A 21,057-nucleotide genomic window follows, 5' to 3' on the forward strand; every position below is an offset into this window, starting at 1 on the left:
AAGTGGATGCAACAAACAATGCAAAAGGATGAAGAGGCTGGTGACAACTGAGAATAACACAGACTGGCCCTGGCTTAAACACAGGACCTATACATTAACATGTGTGCAGGTGCAATTCTGAACGTGCTCTTGTGCATGTGTGCACATGTTCAGTGTCTGCCAGACAGAGATCACAGCAAGCTATTGCAGCTCCCTCAATCTTTGCTTGGCCCTGGCAGCAGTTGAGGAGCTGGTTGTTTCCCTAAACTATGCACCAGGTGCAGCTCCTTTGGCTCTAGACTGTCATTCACAACACTACACTGCACCCACTCGGGAAGAACCCACACCTTCTGCATACACCATCCTAAAAAAAGAAGACAAGTGAGAACCAGGGAATAAGTACTTTAGTATTGAACAAATATGTATCAACAGCCCTTGCTGGTTCTATCCCTAGCCATTAATATGTGATTATGTGACTTTATTTTTAAGACAATTTATTATCATAAATGTCAGTTTAAAAAAATTCTGTGTAGGATGGGCTGAACAATATACTCACCTGTTTTGCCACACTTTAAGCTTCATGCAGATACCTGTGAGCCTGGGACTGACTGACTACATCGGCGGGCAGAGATTTTAGGATCATGTTCCTCAGGCTGGAAGTCCGCATCCTGAACCTTGGCACATGCCAGGAGGCTGCCTTTTTTCCCCCCTCCTACACATTCACTTCATAATGTCATAAACTACTTTACATTAGCTAAACCCATTAACTAATCTTTATCATATACAGCATATATATCATACCTAATAGGGTTAAGTTGCTAAATAGTTCAATAGATGAAAACGTGTGCTTTACAAATGGAAGAAGTCCCGACTGAGCGGTTGCGTGCTGCAGGCCCCCGCCGCCGAGCCGCCCGCCGGCCGCCATTTCTGGTGTTATACTCCCTCTGCAGGGCGAGCCCGCCCGGCAGCCGCTGCCCGCCGCCCCTCGCCCCCTCCCCTTCTCGCCTCCTTTCAGGCGTCTTTACTTTCCGTCCCCTGCACTTGTCCACTCTTCACCCGCACGTTAACCAAAGGAGTGTCCCGCTGAAAAGGCGGTTAAGGAGTAACATCGTACGTTTATCACAGGAACAACCTTAATCCCGTCATCACATATGCTCTATCCTACTTAGTTTCACCCCATTTCTTTCTGGTGCTCAGGTGCTTCCAGGGATCCTGTTTTCTCCTTCTCTCCCATTTCTGCATAACTTGGGGTAGAGCCCCCTTCTCCTGCTCGTGCCCCGCTGCCCCCTAGCACACCTCTCCATCATGCCCTCTCACTACTGCTCTGTGGTAAAAACTGAGGGACACAGACGATTTTTTTTTTTTTTTTTTAATCCCTCCATGAATTCTGACATCTGAGTATCTTCAACCTAAACCAAAGACAAAAAGTGGCATTTTCATTTTTTCTTGGTATGAACAGTGAGAAAAAAAGGAAATTCTGAAACATCTGTTTGAGTATTTTCAATCAAAACAAAACATAGTTCAGCATCTAAATGCAGCTGGTTTCAAATGCTTTGTCTTAAACTGGTATTAAGCTGCCTTTCCCTACAACAGCATATTGCCTTATAGGAGGAATCTCTGGCCGTTTAATGCCACATCTTGCCTATGGAGTAGTCTTCCCAGCTGAACATCTGTCACAAAGGCTCCAGAGTTGTCTGACTTGCACCCTTTGCTTGCAGCTTGCTTAAAGAAAAGTCCGCGCTGCATTGTGGAAGATGGCCTCCTTCGGGCACCTGGCCAGAGGACAGCTGCAGAAATGGGGATGAGGGCCTGAGCCGCTCTCCTCTGAAGTCAGCGTAGCGATAAAGAAATGCAAGGCAGTGGCTTTGGCGATTTGATTTAAGCCCACGTGTTTTAAGTGGGCTAAAACCCGCAAAATATTCCAGTTTGGTTCCATGAATCATTTCAACTTTGTAGACACTTGTGTTTTCTTCCCAAAAATTCATTCAGGTGGAAGGTTCTCTCTTCCTTGTCCTACCAAATGTCAAGCCTCACCCCCGAGCAGAGAGCAGGCAGTGGTGAAGAGGGATGTGGGGACTGTTCCCCACTGAGGGTCCCGTCCCTCGGGGGAGCGTGGTCCTGAGCCCAGTTACTGTCCCAGCCAGCAGTCTGCTAGGCCAGGCTGCAGCACCTCCCTGGGGACGGGCCAAGCCGGGGTCAGGATCAGGCTGTGAGTATAATGTACCTGCAGCATGGCCTCTGTGGGGATCAAGAAGGAGGCTCAGCCTGGAAATGGCTGCCAGGCAGAGAGCGGGGAGAGCCTCAGGCGGGGAGCCAGCTGGCCTCCAGCAGGCCCAAGCCGCTGGCTGCGGGGGCGCAGTCCAGGCCTGGCAGGTTTAGGCACACCCCGAGTGGCCTTGTTTCCCTAGCATTGAACTCACAACTTGGAAGTCCAGTTTCCTCTATTAAATGCTTTCAAAAAAACCACAGTTCTTAACAGTGTAGCCATCAGTATGAGTGACAATCCCAAGTCTGTCCAAGAGGGAGTTCAGCTCAATTCACTTTGCTGATGCAGAACATAAACAGGGGTGAGCATTCATAAAGCTATTGCACAAAATCAAATAAGTCAAATGAGAAACATGGCTGGATAATTTTAATACACTGATAAATTCTGTCATCCAAGGTCCTTGCCTATATTTCAGGTACATGAGTAATACCACCTATTATCTCCAGAGCCACTGAAAAACTAATGCAGGCAAACAGAGATTTCCATGGTTCAACTGGTTAATCAAGGGTTCCATGATACACAGACTTGTTTTCGGCACTCAGGTACCATCTCAGCAGTAATAAATTTTACAAGACAGCACTTTTAAGCTTTTACAGTTTTCAATTTACAAAGGACTTCATAAATATGAATACAATCACTGTAACAAATACTGCTGTGAAGTAGCCATTATTCATGTTGCACAGAGGGAGATGCTAAAGCACAGTGATATTTACTAACCTGCTGGCACTCATCTTTCCCTGAGCAGGACTAGCGCCCAGCTCTCCTGACTATCTGGTCTGTGCTTTAAACCTGGGACCATGTGCACCATATGCACTTTGCTCTTTTATGGGGAGAAAACAGAGCAGCGGGATACAGTGGGGGCCTGAGGGGTCTCTGCGATCTAGCATTGGCCTCACCATTCTGGGACCTTGTCTTTCCTCAAGCAGTCACTGGGTTCTTGGCCTTCTCCAGTCTCTTTCCAGCACCTGTGTCCAGCCTCGCTCCTTGTGTTGTTTATTTAAGCTATGAAGACCCTTGGAGAAGAGGTACTGTTTCAAAAGTGGCTGGCACATTAATGTCTCAGTCAAGATCAGAAACCCAAAGTAATGCATTCAATTTATAGTGATATATTAGTTTCTTCAGAAATACTTTCATTAGACCAGCATCTGAGTCCAAGTGTTGTACCTACCAATGAACATACATGACAGTGACAGCCATAGTCCGGAGAGTTTACAGGAGGTGTTATTGTTTCAATTACATATTGTATACACAGACAACCTGAGGGCACAGGAAAGAAATTGCGTGTTCTAGTCCATGCTGGAAGTCCATGCCAGAATCAGTAACCAGCAGTCACTCTTCAATAATGTCATTAGTAGGAAAAATAAGACATCTTAGATGTTTGAAACAGCAGATCATCCTCTCAGCACGGATGACTTTTTTGCTTCCTCTAATTATTTTTATTATGATTATTATTATTACTGCTGTTGTTATTGTTGTTATTAATCCTTTGGCTTAATTAGATCATACTCGTTCTTTCCTTACCAAGAGTATTTTTCTTTGGTACTTCAGGACTGACCTTCTTTTTCTTCAGTACTTCAGGACTGACCTTGTTTTGCACTGTATAAATAAGGAAGAACAAACTTCTAAGACTACCTTCTGAAAAAACTTTTATTTTCACGCACATGAGGCATCTCCACAGTTAATGAATATTGCATGCTTTTTTAAATATATGCTAAAATTGCCAGAATAGGACCTACAAGAAAGCTATTTACAGCCCTTATTTTCATCTGAGTGACCATTTCTTTTTTCATCCAATGAAATTTTTTATGCACTCTTGCACATTTATCTTCAAATGTAAACAGAAGGGGTGTGATTCACTATATACAATTTTATATATCCAAAAGTTAGACATCTATTTGAAATTAGTTGAATGTAATCTAGGTACAATCAATTGAAATAAGACATTTTTTCTCACCTGTTCTTATAACTGTTTTGAGTAGGATGAATCGCTTCCTATGTTTCTATGCATAAATGTGATAAGCACTCTCTGAAAGTGATGCAAAAAAAAAGTTACATGTAATTATGAGACTCACTATTGTTTTGAAGTAGTTCATATGGTCATCTGTACATAACTTCTACCTGACAGCAAATATGCAGGAAAATCCAAACCAGTGTAGAGATGGTTGTGTGCATGTAGTGAAACCTAGTGTGCACCAGCAAAGATCTCATATAGGAGTGCACCTCTGTTTACTTCTGTGCTCTCAACTCTTGCTATAAGCGGTACCGCTCTGAAAACACAGGATCATCTTGCTTAGCGTAATGATTAATAGATGTGAGTGAGTAATAAAAGCCACAGCCTAGCCTACAGGCAACCCAAAAAACTTTCCAACAGTATTTACTGCTCTACAGTTTTTCATTAACTCTAGGTACTAGATTTCATCACAGGGAAAAACACAATTTGACTGTACAGACACAAACCAGCATTTTGACTGCAGAGGGCATGAAAGAGCTACTGAATAACACTGGTTTACTTACAAGGCATTATTACTTGAAACATAATTTTCTACAAGTTCGATTTCTTCCACACTCAGTATTTACAATATCACATTTTAGTACTGAAAGATCCTCTGAGGATCCATCTGATTGCTTTCCTGGGGAAAAATACAAACCTAAAGAATATAAATTATCAGATTCATTCTAGAGGATATTTCTTTATGATAGTCAGGGACTAGAAATCGTTATCCTCACTGAATCTAATGGCTGTCACTTCTTACTGAGATCTTATTTCCCATTTTACTTCACACTCAAAATCACTTTTTAAAAATTTGCATACAAGACTGCTAATGTAGGATGAGCTGACATTTACCTGTTTCCCTCTTAATGCCACTTTGAAAACCCCCAGCCATGACTAGAGTCACTGACCACATCCATCATAGTGCAGTGCAGCTATTTTTAAAGCTTTTCTGATGCTTGTAAGGCTTTCATCAAATTGGGAAAATAATTTTTAAAAAAGTGGAGATTTTCACTAAAGTATAAATCATAATTCAGAAAAGCAGTTGAAGGGTCATAATTTGAACACAGAACTGTCCACAACATGCCCATTTGGCCTGTATTTTAGGGTTTTCTGGAAATCTGAAACAGATCTTACGCAAGGGTGTGTTTTCAGAGGAACAAAAAAGGTCTGCAAAAACCGCTACCAAGAATCCAGCCTGAGGCAGGTACGTGTTGGCAGGAGCAGTCCCAGCCGATAACAAACGCTTTGCCCTCCTCCACCCACACCACACCCACACACCCGATTAGCATGAATCCCCATTCTTCCATTAACCCACATCCTAAGCATGTTTTCCAGCCTCCTCTTTAAGCTAGTTGCATCTTTGTTATTCACTTTGTAGACATTTGGGCTGATGCGGGGATGATGGCTGTAGAGTCCACCATGCTCAGTGTTTTTTCCGCCCATCTCAGTACCTCAGGTTGTCACTGCTGGGAGTCAGCAAAGATGGAGAGTGAAATATTGGCTCTTCCTCTACCATCAGCAGTGCTTGGTTTTAGTTAACTCGGGGAAGATTTTTGATAAAATATTGATGGACACCACCAGAGGGTGCATTGCTGCCACCGTAATGCCCGTTCTTACACTAAGTAATCATAAGTAACCATGGTGTGGTGTGGCAAGGCTTTGGACAAATCCTGCACCTTCCGTTTCTGTGAAGCTGCCTACACAAAGGTGCACAATGAAAAGCCGGATTAAATACCAAAGTCAGTGAAGCCAGTTGCTTTAAGAGGAAGAAAAAAGAAACAAGGAGAAGTAATATGCCTTTTGTGCTGCGCACTCAAGGCATTTTGCAGCTTTTCTTGAAATATCCATCATAAGAGTACTTCTTTGATCTGCTGCAAGCAGCCACTCCCAGAAGGGGTGAGAGACACCTTGTTTCCTTCCTTCCTTTTCTTATCCTGACCTACCGGTCTGGAATGCAGTTCACCTCTGAGCATTTTCAGAGGTATCATTTTCAGAGAGTCTTGCATGTCACAACACACAAACCGGGGCTTACTTCACTGCTTACAAAGCCTGCACATGACAGCCAAACAGAGAAGCCACATACTGTGCCTGATCCTCCCGTGCTTCACCTACATATACACTTTTGTCTGCAGAAGGGGCATAGCAGTGTTAGAATAACAAATACTCATCTCTCCCTCAACATAGGCAGGACTGGAGACTGCAAAGATAAAAAAATTGTGCCCCACAGTGCAGCTGAGCAGCAGTTTAGGCTGATCTATGCCTGTATTGCTGCAGCCCTATGTGTCCCCAGCACATCCCTTTGCAACAGGAATCATGACGTCCCTCATGAGAGGGACAAAACACAGTGTCCAGAAGAGGCCAAGACTTTTTCTAGTCCTGCAGACTAACTTAAACCAAGCACAAAATCATCCTTCTAGGCTTACTGTGCTGTCACTGGATTCAGAGTGAGTCTTCAAAGAGATTTTTTAAACTCTGAATTGCCCTTTAGAAGTGCCTCTATAACCCCACGTACCATAGGCCTGTGGGTGCTGAAGCTGGAGTCACAACTAAACTCCAAAACATAGTTGGCATTAATCAAGACCGTAATGTTCCCTCTCCAAACGGCAAGGGAGTTGAGCACAGCATAAATACACACTTAAAACTGCAACACAATAAAAATAATAATAATAAAACCCCAGCATAACCAGCATGGTTATGTGTGAATTAGCTGAAGATGGCCGGAGGGAGGAGATGCCACGCATTCTTGAGTGCACTGCAAGGAACTTTCAGTTCCATTGACTTCAATGGGGCTTCAATCAGACTGTGTCTCTGCTGTGGAAAGGAACTGCTTAACACAGCCTCGTGGGGTTCCTCGTTTTTTGTCTCTGAGCAACTCCTGGCAAAGCCACTGGTTAGTAAGTGAAAACACACTTTTTCCAGTCACCAGAACTGCAAGCTATACCTGGATTTGGCTTCTCTTTTCTTTCACTTTTCATTGTTGCTATGATTCTGATAGATTTGCAAATCTGGCTCCTTGACTAGGTGCTGACTTTACAAACCCAACTTCAGCTACTGAAGCGGGGGAAGTGGGGGGGCCTGACCTTGGAGTGGATGATTTTGCCTTCAGTGGGGTGGCTCAGCTTGCAGCTTGACTCCAGCTAATAAGCGGCATTCAGTGTCAGCCCAGCAGCTGCCATGCAGGAGGTCTGTCCCTTCGGGCAGCTGCTGCTCATCTGCCTGCAGCTGGCAGCGGAAGTGACATCTGTTCTCGGTCCCAGCTGTGAGCAGCATGGAGGTGCCAAAGCCTAAACGCCTCAGTTCTCGATCCAGGAGCAAAGAAGGGTTTCTGATGCCAGACCACGGCCTGGCTTGCAGGGGAAGGGAGGGGGGGGGATTGTCTCCTTCAACGATGGTGGGCTGGGAGGAATGGAAAGAGAGTGACAAATAGGGAGAGAAAGAACAAGTAAGGGAAAGGATGGGAGAAGAGCACGGGAGAAGACAAAAATGGCTGAAATGGAAAGGAAGCATGAAATTTGAAGTGACAGGGCCAGTCTGAGGCAAGGAAACAAAAGGAAGGAGGCGGAGTAATGAAAAAGAAAGTAGCAAGAAATAACTATCCAAGGAAGGTGATTATCTAAAATGGCTGATGAATAGTGAAACACCTTATTGAGCTGCCATCTCAGGCACTACTGAGCCGGCACTGCTGAGCCTGGAAAGCTTTCCTGCCCACAGCCCTCAGCGTATCATGCCATTCAAGGTGTCTCCGCTGCAGATTTTGCCATCTGGAGGAGCTCTGGTATATTCTCTCTTGCCTCCTTGCTTCTCCATCTTATTTAAATTCACAGCACTTTTTCCTTGTCCAAGTCTCTCACTCTCTCATTTATCTTTGTAACTGTGTTATAATTCACTGTTGTGGCATTTTAACTGAATTATAATTTCAGCTTCTGAGACAGGAATATGTGCAGGATGAAGGACAAGATCTGTTTCAATATAAAGATTGAAAAGCAAACTTAAATTAACCTGGGAATAAATGTATTAGGAAATGCCACTTTGCTACACAGGTTGGTGTATGCAAGCTGAGTATGTTCTATCATAAATGTATTTTCACAGTTGGGACTGTTTCTTAGCACAGGCGATGAAATTGTGTTTTTCAGATCTCAAAACTGATTGAGTATTCCTGGAAGAAATAACCAAGGAAAATGTATATTCAACAAGTGCTTTACAGCCCTGTCAATCAAAATCAACTTACACTGGGAAAAATGCAGTGTCAGTGACTGCTTCTTTCCCTTGGTGCTTGCCAGAAGCACAGTACAAACTGAGTTGTGGCAAACAACCCAGCTGAAGGATGGGCCAAGGGAGATAGACATCATAAAAACTTACCAGTCTGAAGCTGAAAATACAGGCATTGGGGGAACAATGGTTTGAACATGTTTTGATACTTTGCCTTGGTATCTTACTGTAGGCAGCCAGAGTGGGCCATTAGTCATCAAACTGGGTGCCATTACAAATTATTCAAAACCAGGTGCAAAAGATTGGATTGACTGAGTTGGGCAGGAATAATGAAAGGAGTTTCTTAGTTTCTGAGAATTCATCCCTTCAAGATTGGCTTTAAATAATGTAGTTATAGTTAAAGTTCTTTTTATATCACAATTATATATTTCTATAAAATAAAGATAAGATATATATTTATATCTTAGTATTTCATAACAGATTTTACCAGTGGGAGCCCTTAAAGATATTATTGTTTTTACAAGTCTCAGCAGCTCTCCGTTTCAGTGAGAATTAGTTGTGGTTTTAATAAGTGATCTTTGAAACAAACAAGAGGAAATTCCTCTGAATACCATTCTTTCACTACCTCCACAAAGAGAAAAATCGACCATCTAGTAAACTATGCATTTGAATTAATCAATCTAATAACTAAATACTTTTTTTTTTTCAGTCAGACAGGAATAAGGCTAGTGCATCTGTCATATGGACCAGAGAGAAGAATCAGAAAGCTTAAAAAACATAAAAAACTGTGAAGGGCTCAATTCATCCAATAATACACAGTTTTCACAACTACCAACCATTTATATGTCCCAATCATCAGAATAGTCACACTGGGCCAGGTCAAAGGTAGCTCTTGCCCAGAATTCTGGCTCCTACAGGAACACTGTTAACATGAGCCTATTCCTGAACCCCAAACCCTTCCTTAACAGGAACAAAGGGAAGCATGTCTGTACATCTTGGTGGCTGCTTGATAAGAAGAACTAGCATTTTTCAGATCAAAAGTTATGGATGAAGAGGAAGGAGATAGGAGATAAAAAAAGCTTTTATATGTCCGGAAGTAAATGTGCTTTTCTTCAGAAATAAAACATCAACAAATAGCAGTGACCAGTAGCAAGTGTCTGAGACAGGGAGAACAGCACAAACAAACAATGACCCTTCCTTGGTGAAGTGACCTATAGACGGGAAAAGTTGCTGTATTATCGGAAAGTACTAAGCAGAAACTTATGTGTCTTTGGAAGCTGATGTTTGCATGGCACCTAGAACAGCATTGTGGAGATGATGAAGCTCTGGCGTCACACAGAAATACAAATCTGAATGCACCAAAAGCTTCAAGGCATCCAGACACACTTTTTGTTCTGCAGCCTACCTTAGTTATCAAGATGAGCTAAAAGCTTCATTGTGATGTTTTAAAGTCAACTAGAATTACACCACTGATTACAATAGGGTCACATCTCACTTTGTTTCTCTTTGCTGTTTGGTTTGGTTTTGGGGTTGGGGTTTTTTTGTTTTTAATTCCATCATCTTCTATCCTTTTCATTATTTCACCCTTTTTTAGAGAACTGTCAAGCCATCTGTTTCAAGCTAGGTAGCCTGGAAAACTAAAGAAAAAAAAATTGCAACTAGAAATTCTTCTGCCAACTGATCTAAGACAAATGACATAATTTAGTTTTTCAGATTTTGCATGAAGTGGGTTGGTTTCAATATACAAATCTAATTCACTCAACTTTGCAGTCATCATAGAATCATTGAATGATTTGGGTTGGAAGGGACCTTAAAGACCACCTAGTTCCAACCCCCCTGCCATGGGCAGGGAAACCTCCCACTAGACCAGGTTGCTCAAAGCCCTGTCCAACCTGGCCTTGAACACTGCCAGGGAGGGGGCAGCCACAGCTTCTCTGGGCAACCTGTTCCTGTGTCTCACTGCCCTCATAGGAAAGAATTTCTTCCTTATATCTAATCTAAACCAACTCTCTTTCAGTTTAAAGCCATTATCCCTCACGCTATCACTACACTCCCTGATAGAGTCCCTCCCCATCTTTCCTGTAGCCCCCTTTAAGTACTGGAAGGTCGCTACAAGGTCTCCCCGGAGCCTTCTCTTCTCCAGGCTGAACAACCCCAACTCTCTCAGCCTGTCCTCCTAAGGGAGGTGCTCCAGCCCCCTGATCATCTTTGTGGGCCTCCTCTGGACCTGCTCGAGCAGGTCCATGTCCTTCTTATGCTGGGGGACCCGGAGCTGAACACAGTGCTCCAGGTGCGGTCTTACAAGAGTGGAGTAGAGGGGGAGAGTCATCTCCCTTGACCTGCTGGCCACACTTCTCTTGATGCAGCCCAGGACACAGTTGGATTTCTGGGCTGCGAGCGCACATAGCAATCATAGTCAGTTTCCCGTCCACTGATACCCCCAAGTCCATCTCCGCAGCGCTGCTCTCAATCCACTCATCACCCAGCCTGTATTTGTGCTTGGGATTGCCCTGATCCATGTGCAGGACCTTGCACTTGGCCTTGTTGAACTTCATGAGGTTCACACAGGCCCACCTCTCCAGCCTGTCCAGGTCCCTCTGGATGGCACATCCCTTCCCTCCAGCGTGTCGACCGCACCACACAGCTTGGTGTTGTCAGCAAACTTGCTGAGGGTGCACTCAGTCCCACTGCCCATGTCACCAACAAAGGTGTTAAACAGTGCTGGTTCCAGTACTGACCCCTGAAGAATGCCACTCGTCACTGCTCTCCACCTGGACACTGAGCCATTGACCTTTGAGTGCAATGCAAATGTGACCATCCAGCCAATTCCTTATCCACCAAGTGGTCCATCTGTCAAATCTGTGTCTCTCCAATTTAGAGACAAGCATTATGAAAAGCATTTCAAGGGCAATATTCTATATTCTCTTTTCTGATGAACGATACCCAAGGAATACTAATTAGAGTGCTTGAGGAGTAAGGTAAGCAAGACTGGCAGAGTCTGAGCTTTTATTTACTCTGTGTTATCTCTGTCCAAATGTTTAAAGAAATATGGGTGGTGACTGATTCACTAGTTAAATTCAAAACAGCATGTGTGTACAAAAGGCTGCCAAGTTTCTCATGTATATTGCTATTTGTGAGAAGTTATGCACAGACAAAAACCAATCAACCAGTTTCTTAATTTCATTTTATATCTTTATTCCCATTGTAAGTATTAACAATCATCCAAAAGACCATTTAAATTTGGTTTGGATACACAATAGGATTAATCACAGTCCAGTTTCTTTTTTTTTTTTTTTTACTGCAGTTCTAGTATTTCATGATCTGTTTTAGTAGTTCTGTTGTTGGTGTATTTGCTTCCAGCAAAATAGATTTTTCAGTGTTTGTAGATTATTTTAAAATATTCTTTAAAAAAATGCATAATGCAGGGATTAACAGTACATTAATAAAGCTTATTATCTTCCATTTAAGATTAGTACTAAGTATGTTTGATGACCTGAAACTTACTTTTTGTTGTGCATTGTCTGTTCATTTTTCAAAATAAGTCCATAAACAACCATAATATAATTTTTCATTACAAGAGTTCATTGCAGTAACATTTTTAATTGGATTGAAATCCTTTTAATATAATGAGATAAGTAAAACAACCCTACAAAGTAAAAGGTTCTGTTTAAGCAAATGGTAAGTTACACACAAACCAATCCTAAGGCAGTATCACAATGAATAAATTAGAGTGGATGGAAAACATGAAGGATTTTCTAAATTCACTTGCTTATTATTTGGGGAAAACACATCACAGATTGTATTTTAGTCTTCAAGAAAAGAAGAATCACAAAATACAATCAAGAGACATCTTTCATCATGTTTTTTAAAAGTCTGGGAGGTGCATTCCTCCATTAAATTTATCAACGTAAAAGTGAATTCAGAAAACTTATTTGTGAAAGCTGTCCTGTTAAATTATAAATACCAATAATAAATCTTTAGTTTCTCATTTATTTGAGTACTCTGCATATGAACAGGCATGAATATATATATGAATAAAATATACCTATTGTATAGCCATACACAGAGCTAATATGAATGCTTATGTTGTACTATGTCAGAAAAGGACAAATTATTAATCAAAGTAGAGAGGAGAGAGAAGCAAAGAAGAAAGCAGATGATACACAAGAACTTTGTTAGTTGTCTTACAATGACTTCTGTGTGGAAGAAAATGTGTGCTTTGGATATAGCAGTGTTAGCTAACAACTCTATTGTGCAATGAAGGAAGTTTGGGATCAACATCAGCTTCTAAAGGGGATTTAAAACAGAGATATAGACAGTCAGGTGAAGGAAAAGAGGAAGTGGAAGGGGACCAAGCATGCATCATGCTATCCTAAATTTTGTCTGAGCAGCAGAGGGAGTGGAACATGGTGGGAATAAGGGGAGGAATGCTGATTTCAGAGGGAAACTTGCTGAACTGACAATGCTGTCGTTCAGGACAGACTGAATGGGGGACTCACTGGACACTTCTGGTGGGGATACTTCTCTAAGACCTTATTCCAATTGTGGCAGGTATGTAAGACATTAACCTAGCCCCTTCACAAATTGAAGGGGAGCTGGAATTCCTGAGTCTGATGCATAGGGAGGGACAGGTTTTCAGGTACTGTCCTCTTCTATTGCTCTTAGTGGTTGTGATACCTTGAGATATTCCACATAATAACCATTCACCATTTCACCTTCCTGTCACAACTTTCCACACTTGAATATCAATGTAGCATATATTTGAACTCATAACACTCAGTCCTCTTCACTACTAATTAATACATACATATGATAACCAGTAAGAGATGAAAGTTGTATTCTTGTAGATGAGCTAACAGAATCTTCCTATTTCTCCATAACCTACAGATTGGGTTGCAGAACATTTTTTTTGGTCTTAGCACTTTTGTCTTCCTTTAAGCATGCATATGCACATAACATGCACATATGTACACACATGTGCAAACACAAAGAGTAGGTGTAATGCAGTACTCAGTGGAGCTCCTGGACCTAGTTCTGAATGATGGTACATGGGCAATAGAAGAAGTGTAGCACTAAGGAGTGTTACAGCCAGAGCATACTGCATCTGGAAAACTGGGGTTTAGCACCTCATTCTCCCCGTGCACATCTCTTCTTAGATTCAACATCACTTTCACTTCATGGAGGATGGGGACCTGACCCTTCAAACACTCCTTGCAATGTGCATATCTGTGAATGTCAGGAAGGCTACACTGTATAATGAACTCTACATTCACTAATAGGTATAGCAGCAATTTTAAAATAGTATCATATAAAGAAGATGAGCTGTGCTTTAGGATTATTTTGTCATAAATAAAATGTAAATCATGCAGTCCTAGAGTACAACACACATACATGGCTTAAAGACAATTCTGCATGAATGCTTTGGTGTCTTGTGCACCTTTTTAAGTGATTGGTACCTCACAAAAACATGTCAGTATCACTCCTCACAGTATGCACCCAGTGTATCTCAGAATGGTTTGTATTTCATTTTACACTTTATACATAACATCAGACTTACATTTTAAGTATCAAAAATATGTTGTTAAAAGATCTTAATAATAAATGTCAGAAATTCATAGTTTTCATCAAAGGGTAAAATGATTCAAGACCTTTGGTGAATGGATGATGAAAAAGAAACATTTCCGAAAGCTACACATGATTTATGGTCTTATGCTACCAACAGCTGGCCAATCAGCTCCGGATTTCTGTCCTTTATTAATGCCATGATAAGAGCAGCAGCAGAATTTACTGTCTCCTGAAGCACCAAATGGTCCTGGGGGGAAAGAAAAGAAAAAAAGGAAGCAGGGAAAACAATATGTTAACAAAAGTGAAAAAAGTAAATACTTAAAATCAATTTTCCAGTATGCAAAATTATCGCATGATCATTGAAAAAAACTCCAACCATTTATTAGTACTTATTAGAAGAACTTCTAAAACTTGTGTTTTAAGGAAACACAATTTCATAGCAATATCTATTTTTCAATCTCCATGATGACTTAAAAAGATTATTTTTTTAAAAAAAGGAATATATTGTAACTGCTAGAGTTAATGTCATCTATCCAGAGATCAGCAAAACAGAAGCTTGATTCTGTCACTTGCTTCCTAACTGATTTTTAAAATCTAAGAGGTAGTCAGAATTTTGGGTTTGAAAACATTGGAACAACATGGAGGATTTGAGTAGCACTGTTAAAGACCTGTAACTTTAAGCACCTACTGAATCCCATCTGTAGTCTACAAACTACTTTACTTAAACTCACAATGACATTCAAGCACTGGGACTTCAGTAGTTTAGGCTGATCTTTGTATCAAATAACTTAGTCTGGTTTTGATAGGCAAGTATAGAGACCAACACAGGAAGAAGTAATAAAATGAGACTTTGATTCTGTGCTTCTAACTGAGCACTCCAGCTCACATTTGAAAGAGACCTTTGTCTAATTGCCAAGTTTTCTCAATTGTATTGACTATAAAAGGTTGGCCTCTCGGTACCAGTAACATTTTCATTTGCACACTGGGAAAATATCAATAGGTGTAGCCAGGCAGAGGCACATCCCTGGAGAGAGAAATAGGAAGGAACAATTTCTGTGAAGCAACGGAGAAAAAGGTCTACAAAACTCTAGGGAGAAACTAGAAGAGTTTTAAGTACAGAAGGGGAGATACAAAGAGAAAGCAAGAGCTCTTGTCCATAGACATGATGGATAAAACTGGAAGCAACAGGCTTAAGGAAACTTAAACTGGGATATAAGAAGTCAGAAAAGTTGTTTTAACAGTAAGGACTGGTATACAGTGGAACAGATTATTGGACAGATTAAGGAAACTCATCATTAGGGTCCTGTAACAAGAGACCCGCATACATGTAAAACAGGATTCAGGAACAGCTTCCTGCCTGGGGCAGGAGGATGGAGCAGTTGATTCCGTATCTTTTCACCACTATTCTCCTAACATGCTGCATCAAGGAAGAATGTGTAGAGGATGTTTAAGAAACTTGGATTAATGGAGAAAGATGAACTGGTTTCAACAACTTATACAAAAACATAACATTAAAAACTGCTTTTTAAGGAATAAGGCTACTACTGAAGGGACCCACCTATTGAGCTAGCACAGAGGGGAGCTGGAGACTAAGAAGTTGGGGTTGAGGAAAAACTGAAAGGGGAAAGGTGGCTGTGGAACACTCTCCATGTTGGAGCGGTTCCAGAGGAGGGCCACAGAAAATGATTAGAGGGCTGGAGCACCTCCCCTACGAGGACAGGCTGAGAGAATTGGGGTTGTTCAGCCTGGAGAAGAGAAGGCTCCACGGAGACATTATAGTGCCTTCCAGTACTTAAAGGGGGCTTATAAGAAGGATGGTGACAGACCTTTTAGTAGAGCCTGTAGCAATAGGACAAGGGGTAATGGCTTTAAACTAAAAGAGGGCAGATTTAGACTACATATAAGGAAGAAATATTTTATGATGAGGGTGGTGAAACACTGGAACAGGTTGCCCAGAGAGGTGGTAGATGCCCCATCCTCTGGAAACATTCAAGGTCAGGTTGGATGGGTCTCTGAGCAGCCTGATCTAGTTGAAGATGTCCCTGCTCATTGCAGGGAGGGTTGGACTAGATGACCTTTAAAGGTTACTTCCAACCTATTATTCTATGATAATGCTCTTACTAACTTTGTGTTTTAAGTAAATGACAGAAACATGCCAGAGAGGTAACTGGATAGAATTAGAAATAGCTAGTTTATACCTGATTCTCTTATCATTCCTGGAAGAATGATATTTCTATTTGACTAGAGTTTTGTCCTAAAAATCACCAAATAAGTAAGGTGTTACAATTTGTAACCCTCCCAAAAGATTAGACTCCTCAGAAATTTATGTTCTATATTCTAATATGCAGTAAAATTATTTATTAGCATTCTAAGAAATTGTCACAGAGCAAAAATGTTCACTACAGCTGTGTCTTGCTGTTTACTGAGTGACACCTCCCATTCAGTTAAGCAAGGAGTGCAGAACTGTACTTAGGCCCTGCTCCTCCAGTACCTTCTGTCATGGACCGAGGGTGCAAAGAGGAACTCAGAATCCACTACTCCAATTTGTTAGGGGTTTCACTCCCTCACTTCCCATGGGTATAAATTGCTGTATAATGTACAAGGAGAGCAGACGTCATGTGCATACACCCACTCAGACCGCAAACACTGCAGTCGCTTTCAAGATCTAGCAACACATTGCTTGCTGTGCAGCAATGCCAATCTCTTTGCAGCCCTCATCACTTTTTGTTCAGTTTGTCTCAAGAAGCACTTCACAATTACAGACACTGTTTTCCAAATGGGCTTCCACCCATATCTGAAGTTGGCTGGAGATGTATATTTTTTTTTCTCATTTCACAAAAAAGAAATAAAATACACCTGGCCAGGAATGCTCTTAATGTTTCTCCCAATAAATCTTCCCACATCCTCTGTTGGTTACTGGATTCAGTACACATTCCTTTGCAGTAATAAATTATTTAAGTTTTTGAACATAAAAGGAAGCAAGAGAAAGAAATTTAACTTTCACAGGAGAGATTGAAAGTGACACCGTAAGATTCCTTTAGACTGAAAAAAGATTTTTCTAAAGCTAAACCTAAGGCTTTAGTGCTAATTTCCATGTTCTGAAGGAAAGACATGCAAAAATTATGAGTATTATTTGTAACACAGGCAATGCGGCACAGTAATGTGTACGGAAACCTGCATGCAGAAGTGGTCTATAAATCACACTGAAAATGACTGGTGAATTGCAATTTGTTCAAAAAGAGAAACACAAAAAAGTAAGCAGCACAAATTCAAATGCATTTGAAAGTTTTACAATTGCTTCACTTCTAATAATCTGATTATTAATATTATTATTATAACTATTCAGGAAGCCTACTGGTTCCTGCCTTTCTTAGAATTAATCAATACAATGGCAGGAACAATGATCTGTCAGACAGAATTAGCCCCTGTGCAGGCCTGGTTCCTGTAAGTCTGTTTTTTGGAAATAACCATAAGTGTATTGTTTAAGTGAATATACATTTTCTTATTTAAGATAACAAATGTAATAGAAAAGACATTCTTAATTTTATACAGTTACAGTTGATGGTTAAATGACATTGTGAAGCATGTACTGAAGCTTTGAACAGGTCAATCCTTTAAAGTATTTATCATAATGGTTACTAGTTTTTAGATCTATGCTGTTGTTCCTTCCCAGTAACACTGTCTCAGTCTGATATCAGGGTCACCTATTCATTGAACAGTGTCCAGCACCTGGGCCTATGAGCCAGCCTCTGAGTACAGGAGAAATCAGTGCCACAGAGGTCAAGTATGTGCCAATTTTAACTTGCTTTATTCTCACAGCCACGGGCTTACTGGAAAGAGGTAGTAAATAACATGAAGAACTGGACTCTTCCAGGAATTTCAAAATCATTGTATATCCTGTATCTTTCTGAGAATCAAAACTCGCTCTTATGCTAGGAACCATTATTGTAGTATCTGAAGGTCATAGCCTGTGCATAATTTATAACTTTTGTCGATCATTTCTAGTTCTTTATTATCACAAAAAAGAGAACAGAAAAAGAAAGTCTATCAACTTGAAGAGAACACATTGTTCAAAGTGTAGGCCTAACACTGGTTAATGGTTAAGTTATATCTTAAGTATTCTTTCCTCTCCTCTGAACCCTCCTGGGAATTTATTTCATTTTAGGCCATTATTGTGCATGTAAGTGGGTATTTTCAATGTGCCACGATGACACGTAGCTTTTTCCTAAGTAGTTATATGTAATTTGGATGCCAGCAGTGTTTATAAAGAATATTAAGAAGAGTTAGAATGACAGAATTCAACAAGAAGTCAGGAAAGAAAAAGAATCTTGTGGGTCTTTATTAATTTAAAGTTAAACAAATAAGTGAACACTTCAAGTCCCCTGGCTATACCTTTAAAACACCCATGTTTCTGACGCTGCAATGTTATTTCTGGCAACAGTGCTGATTATTACAGCTGATAGTGCCTACAGGGAGGCTTCAATAAGGATGCCAGGACAAATTTAAGCTACCACACCTAACTCCATTGCACATACAGGCCTCCGATCCTCTTTCACATTCAATGGCATAGCACTAAATCTTTCAAAAATCTCATTATTAGTTGCAGGAAGTCAAATAATCAAGCAGAACCAGGTCTTCACATGTCTAATTGCCTGACATGTTTGCATATATTGTAACCACGATAAAAAACAGGATATAAGAACAGGATGATCAATACAAATCCTCATGTAGCCCACAAGAGCTCTCGCACGTTATTGCCCACCCACTGCTCAGTGTTACAAATTCCAAGCAGAGAACATACTTCAGCATGCTAGTCAGTGAGTGCACATCCATTCATGTGTTGGATGGATCAAACATGAATAGTTCTTTTCCTCATCAACGAAATCCTTAAAAAAGCCCATGACCTTTAAATAAGACTCGGAGGCAGTAACGACTTTAATGGATTAATGACTGAAGTTCCACATGATCAAGTGGTGTGCCATGATCCCCCCTTAAACCATTGTGATATTCACTGTCTATTCATTTCATCCAGTTGACTTAAATGAGTCTCTTGTAAAAAAGAAAAACCAAAACCCCCTAACATTTCTTGGCCGTTAATAAATAGAATTTTTTATTGTTTGAACAGATGATTAACTACATTTATAAGCTAAAAACAAAACTTTTACCACTTTATATTTATGTACTTTGGAAAAGAAAGTACTCAGAAACACTGCCAACCTTATAAACCATAAATCCACATAACAGCACTTTGATTCCAAAAAAAAAAAAAAAGATCCACTTTGTCTGTTATTAAATAGTAAAAATATTCAAACATAACCATATTGTGTGATGGTTGTAACTCAGAATTTATTTGATGTAGAGTTACTGACTGTAGGGGTTTTCTGGTCTGCAGAATAAGACTGGGAATGGATACAGGGACAGAGTTAAAATTGTATTTGTAATATGCAATCTGATATTTTACAAATGTGCATTTATTTAAGAAACTGTGAGGATATCTGAATATTTACTGACATTCCCCTAACGATTCATTTCCTTGCTTCAATCTGTTTAGGATTTTTTTTTTTTCCCCCGCTGGAACTTCACATACATGCATTTCAATTTACATATGTACTAGCTCAGTTTAAGCATAGCTTGAAAAACACACACTACCCATTACAGCTCAAAAAAAAAATGTCTCTGCAGGTTTTACCTCTGCCTTGTACTGCATCCCTCCAGAAGAATAGAACAGCTGTGTTCCATTATTTGCACTCTGTTTTGCTGTAATATTATTTGACTTTCCATTTAATACAGTTTTAAAAAATGAATTGCAATGTTAGTCCTGATTATATGGCTGATGGGAAACCTGAAAACATGATTTAAAGATGCTGCTAAACTTAGAGAACATGTATTAATACAGTTACGTTTGTACCAGGAACGGAAAGGGGGCCAGGGCATGAGCTGGCATGCCCCTGCCCTTGCTGTTCCATTGTAAGCCCGCTCCCTGGCACAATTTTGGCTCCTGCCAGCTAACATGTTCCCAGACAATGGCTGGGCATGGTTCAGGGGACAGTGCAGGCCAGGGACTGCTCCTAAGGGACAGTCTGAATGAGGCCACCCTCTTTTGGAAAAACGAGAGCTTAGCCATATGGACATGAGGCATGCTGTGCTTTTTAGCCAGAGGACAAGAGAACCATCCCTGGCCTGTTTTACTCACCATAGATGTAGCCTAAGTATTGCTGGGAAGTGACAGTTTTGCCTTTCTCTCCTTACCCAAATGCATCAAGAATACATAGAACAACAATCAAATAATCCCCCCCAGAATGAGGCACAAATCCCATATAGCTACCACATAAACAGAGTCATTTAAAAAGTGATTAACTGCTCTATGGACACTTTCCCCACCAAAACAGAGGAGAGAGGGCTTGTGTTGGGTTTGCATGTCAAGGTTTTGGTAGCGGGGTGGGGGGGCTACAGGGATGGCTTCTTCAAGAAGCTGCTAGAAGCTTCCCCTGTGCCTGACAGAGCCAATGGCAGCCGCCTCCAAAACAGACCCACTGCTGGCGAAGGCTGAGCCCATCAGCAACAGTTGTAGCGCCTCTGGGGTAACATATTTAAGAAAGGGGTAAAAAAAACCCTTGGACAACAGCAGCTGAGAGAGGAGTGAGAATATGTGAGAGCAGCAGCCCTGCAGACACCAAGGTCAGTGAAGAAGGAGGGGGAGGAGGTGCTCCAGGCACCGGAGCAGAGATTCCCCTGCAGCCCATGATGAAGACCCTGGTGAGGCAGGCTGTGCCCTGCACCCATGGAGGGTAACGGTGGAGCAGATCTCCACCTGCAGCCCGGGGAGGACCCCAGGACCCCACGCTGCAGCAGGTGGATGTGCCCAAAGGAGGCTGTGACTGTGGGAAGCCCACGCTGGAGCAGGCTCCTGGCAGGACCTGTGACCCCATGGAGAGAGCAGCCCACGCTGGGGCAGGTTTGCTGGCAGGACTTGTGACCCCGTGGGAGACCCACGCTGGAGCAGCCTGTTCCTGAAGGACTGCACCCCGTGGGAGGGACCCACATT

At 41.4% G+C, this 21,057-nt stretch overlaps 1 protein-coding gene across 4 annotated transcripts in view; it reads right to left on the minus strand.

Moving 5' to 3' along the window:
* Window positions 1–3,720: 3,720 nt before the first annotated feature.
* CRPPA (CDP-L-ribitol pyrophosphorylase A) overlaps window positions 3,721–21,057 on the minus strand; it is a 146,390-nt gene continuing 129,053 nt past the window's right edge. For 3 of the 4 annotated variants that reach the window (XR_012624768.1, XM_074836727.1, XM_074836696.1), the window contains one exon: window positions 11,618–14,259. Coding sequence is in view for 3 of the 4 variants with exons in the window: in XM_074836727.1 (XP_074692828.1) it covers window positions 14,155–14,259 (105 nt within the window). In the remaining variant the exon portion in view is untranslated. Of the gene's footprint in view, window positions 3,842–4,199; window positions 4,272–11,617; window positions 14,260–21,057 lie in introns of those variants that run through there. The other variant, XM_074836706.1, reaches the window with a different exon arrangement.

Source organism: Strix aluco, chromosome 1, assembly GCF_031877795.1.
Source record: "Strix aluco isolate bStrAlu1 chromosome 1, bStrAlu1.hap1, whole genome shotgun sequence".
In the NCBI taxonomy this organism is placed as follows: Eukaryota; Metazoa; Chordata; class Aves; order Strigiformes; family Strigidae; genus Strix; species Strix aluco.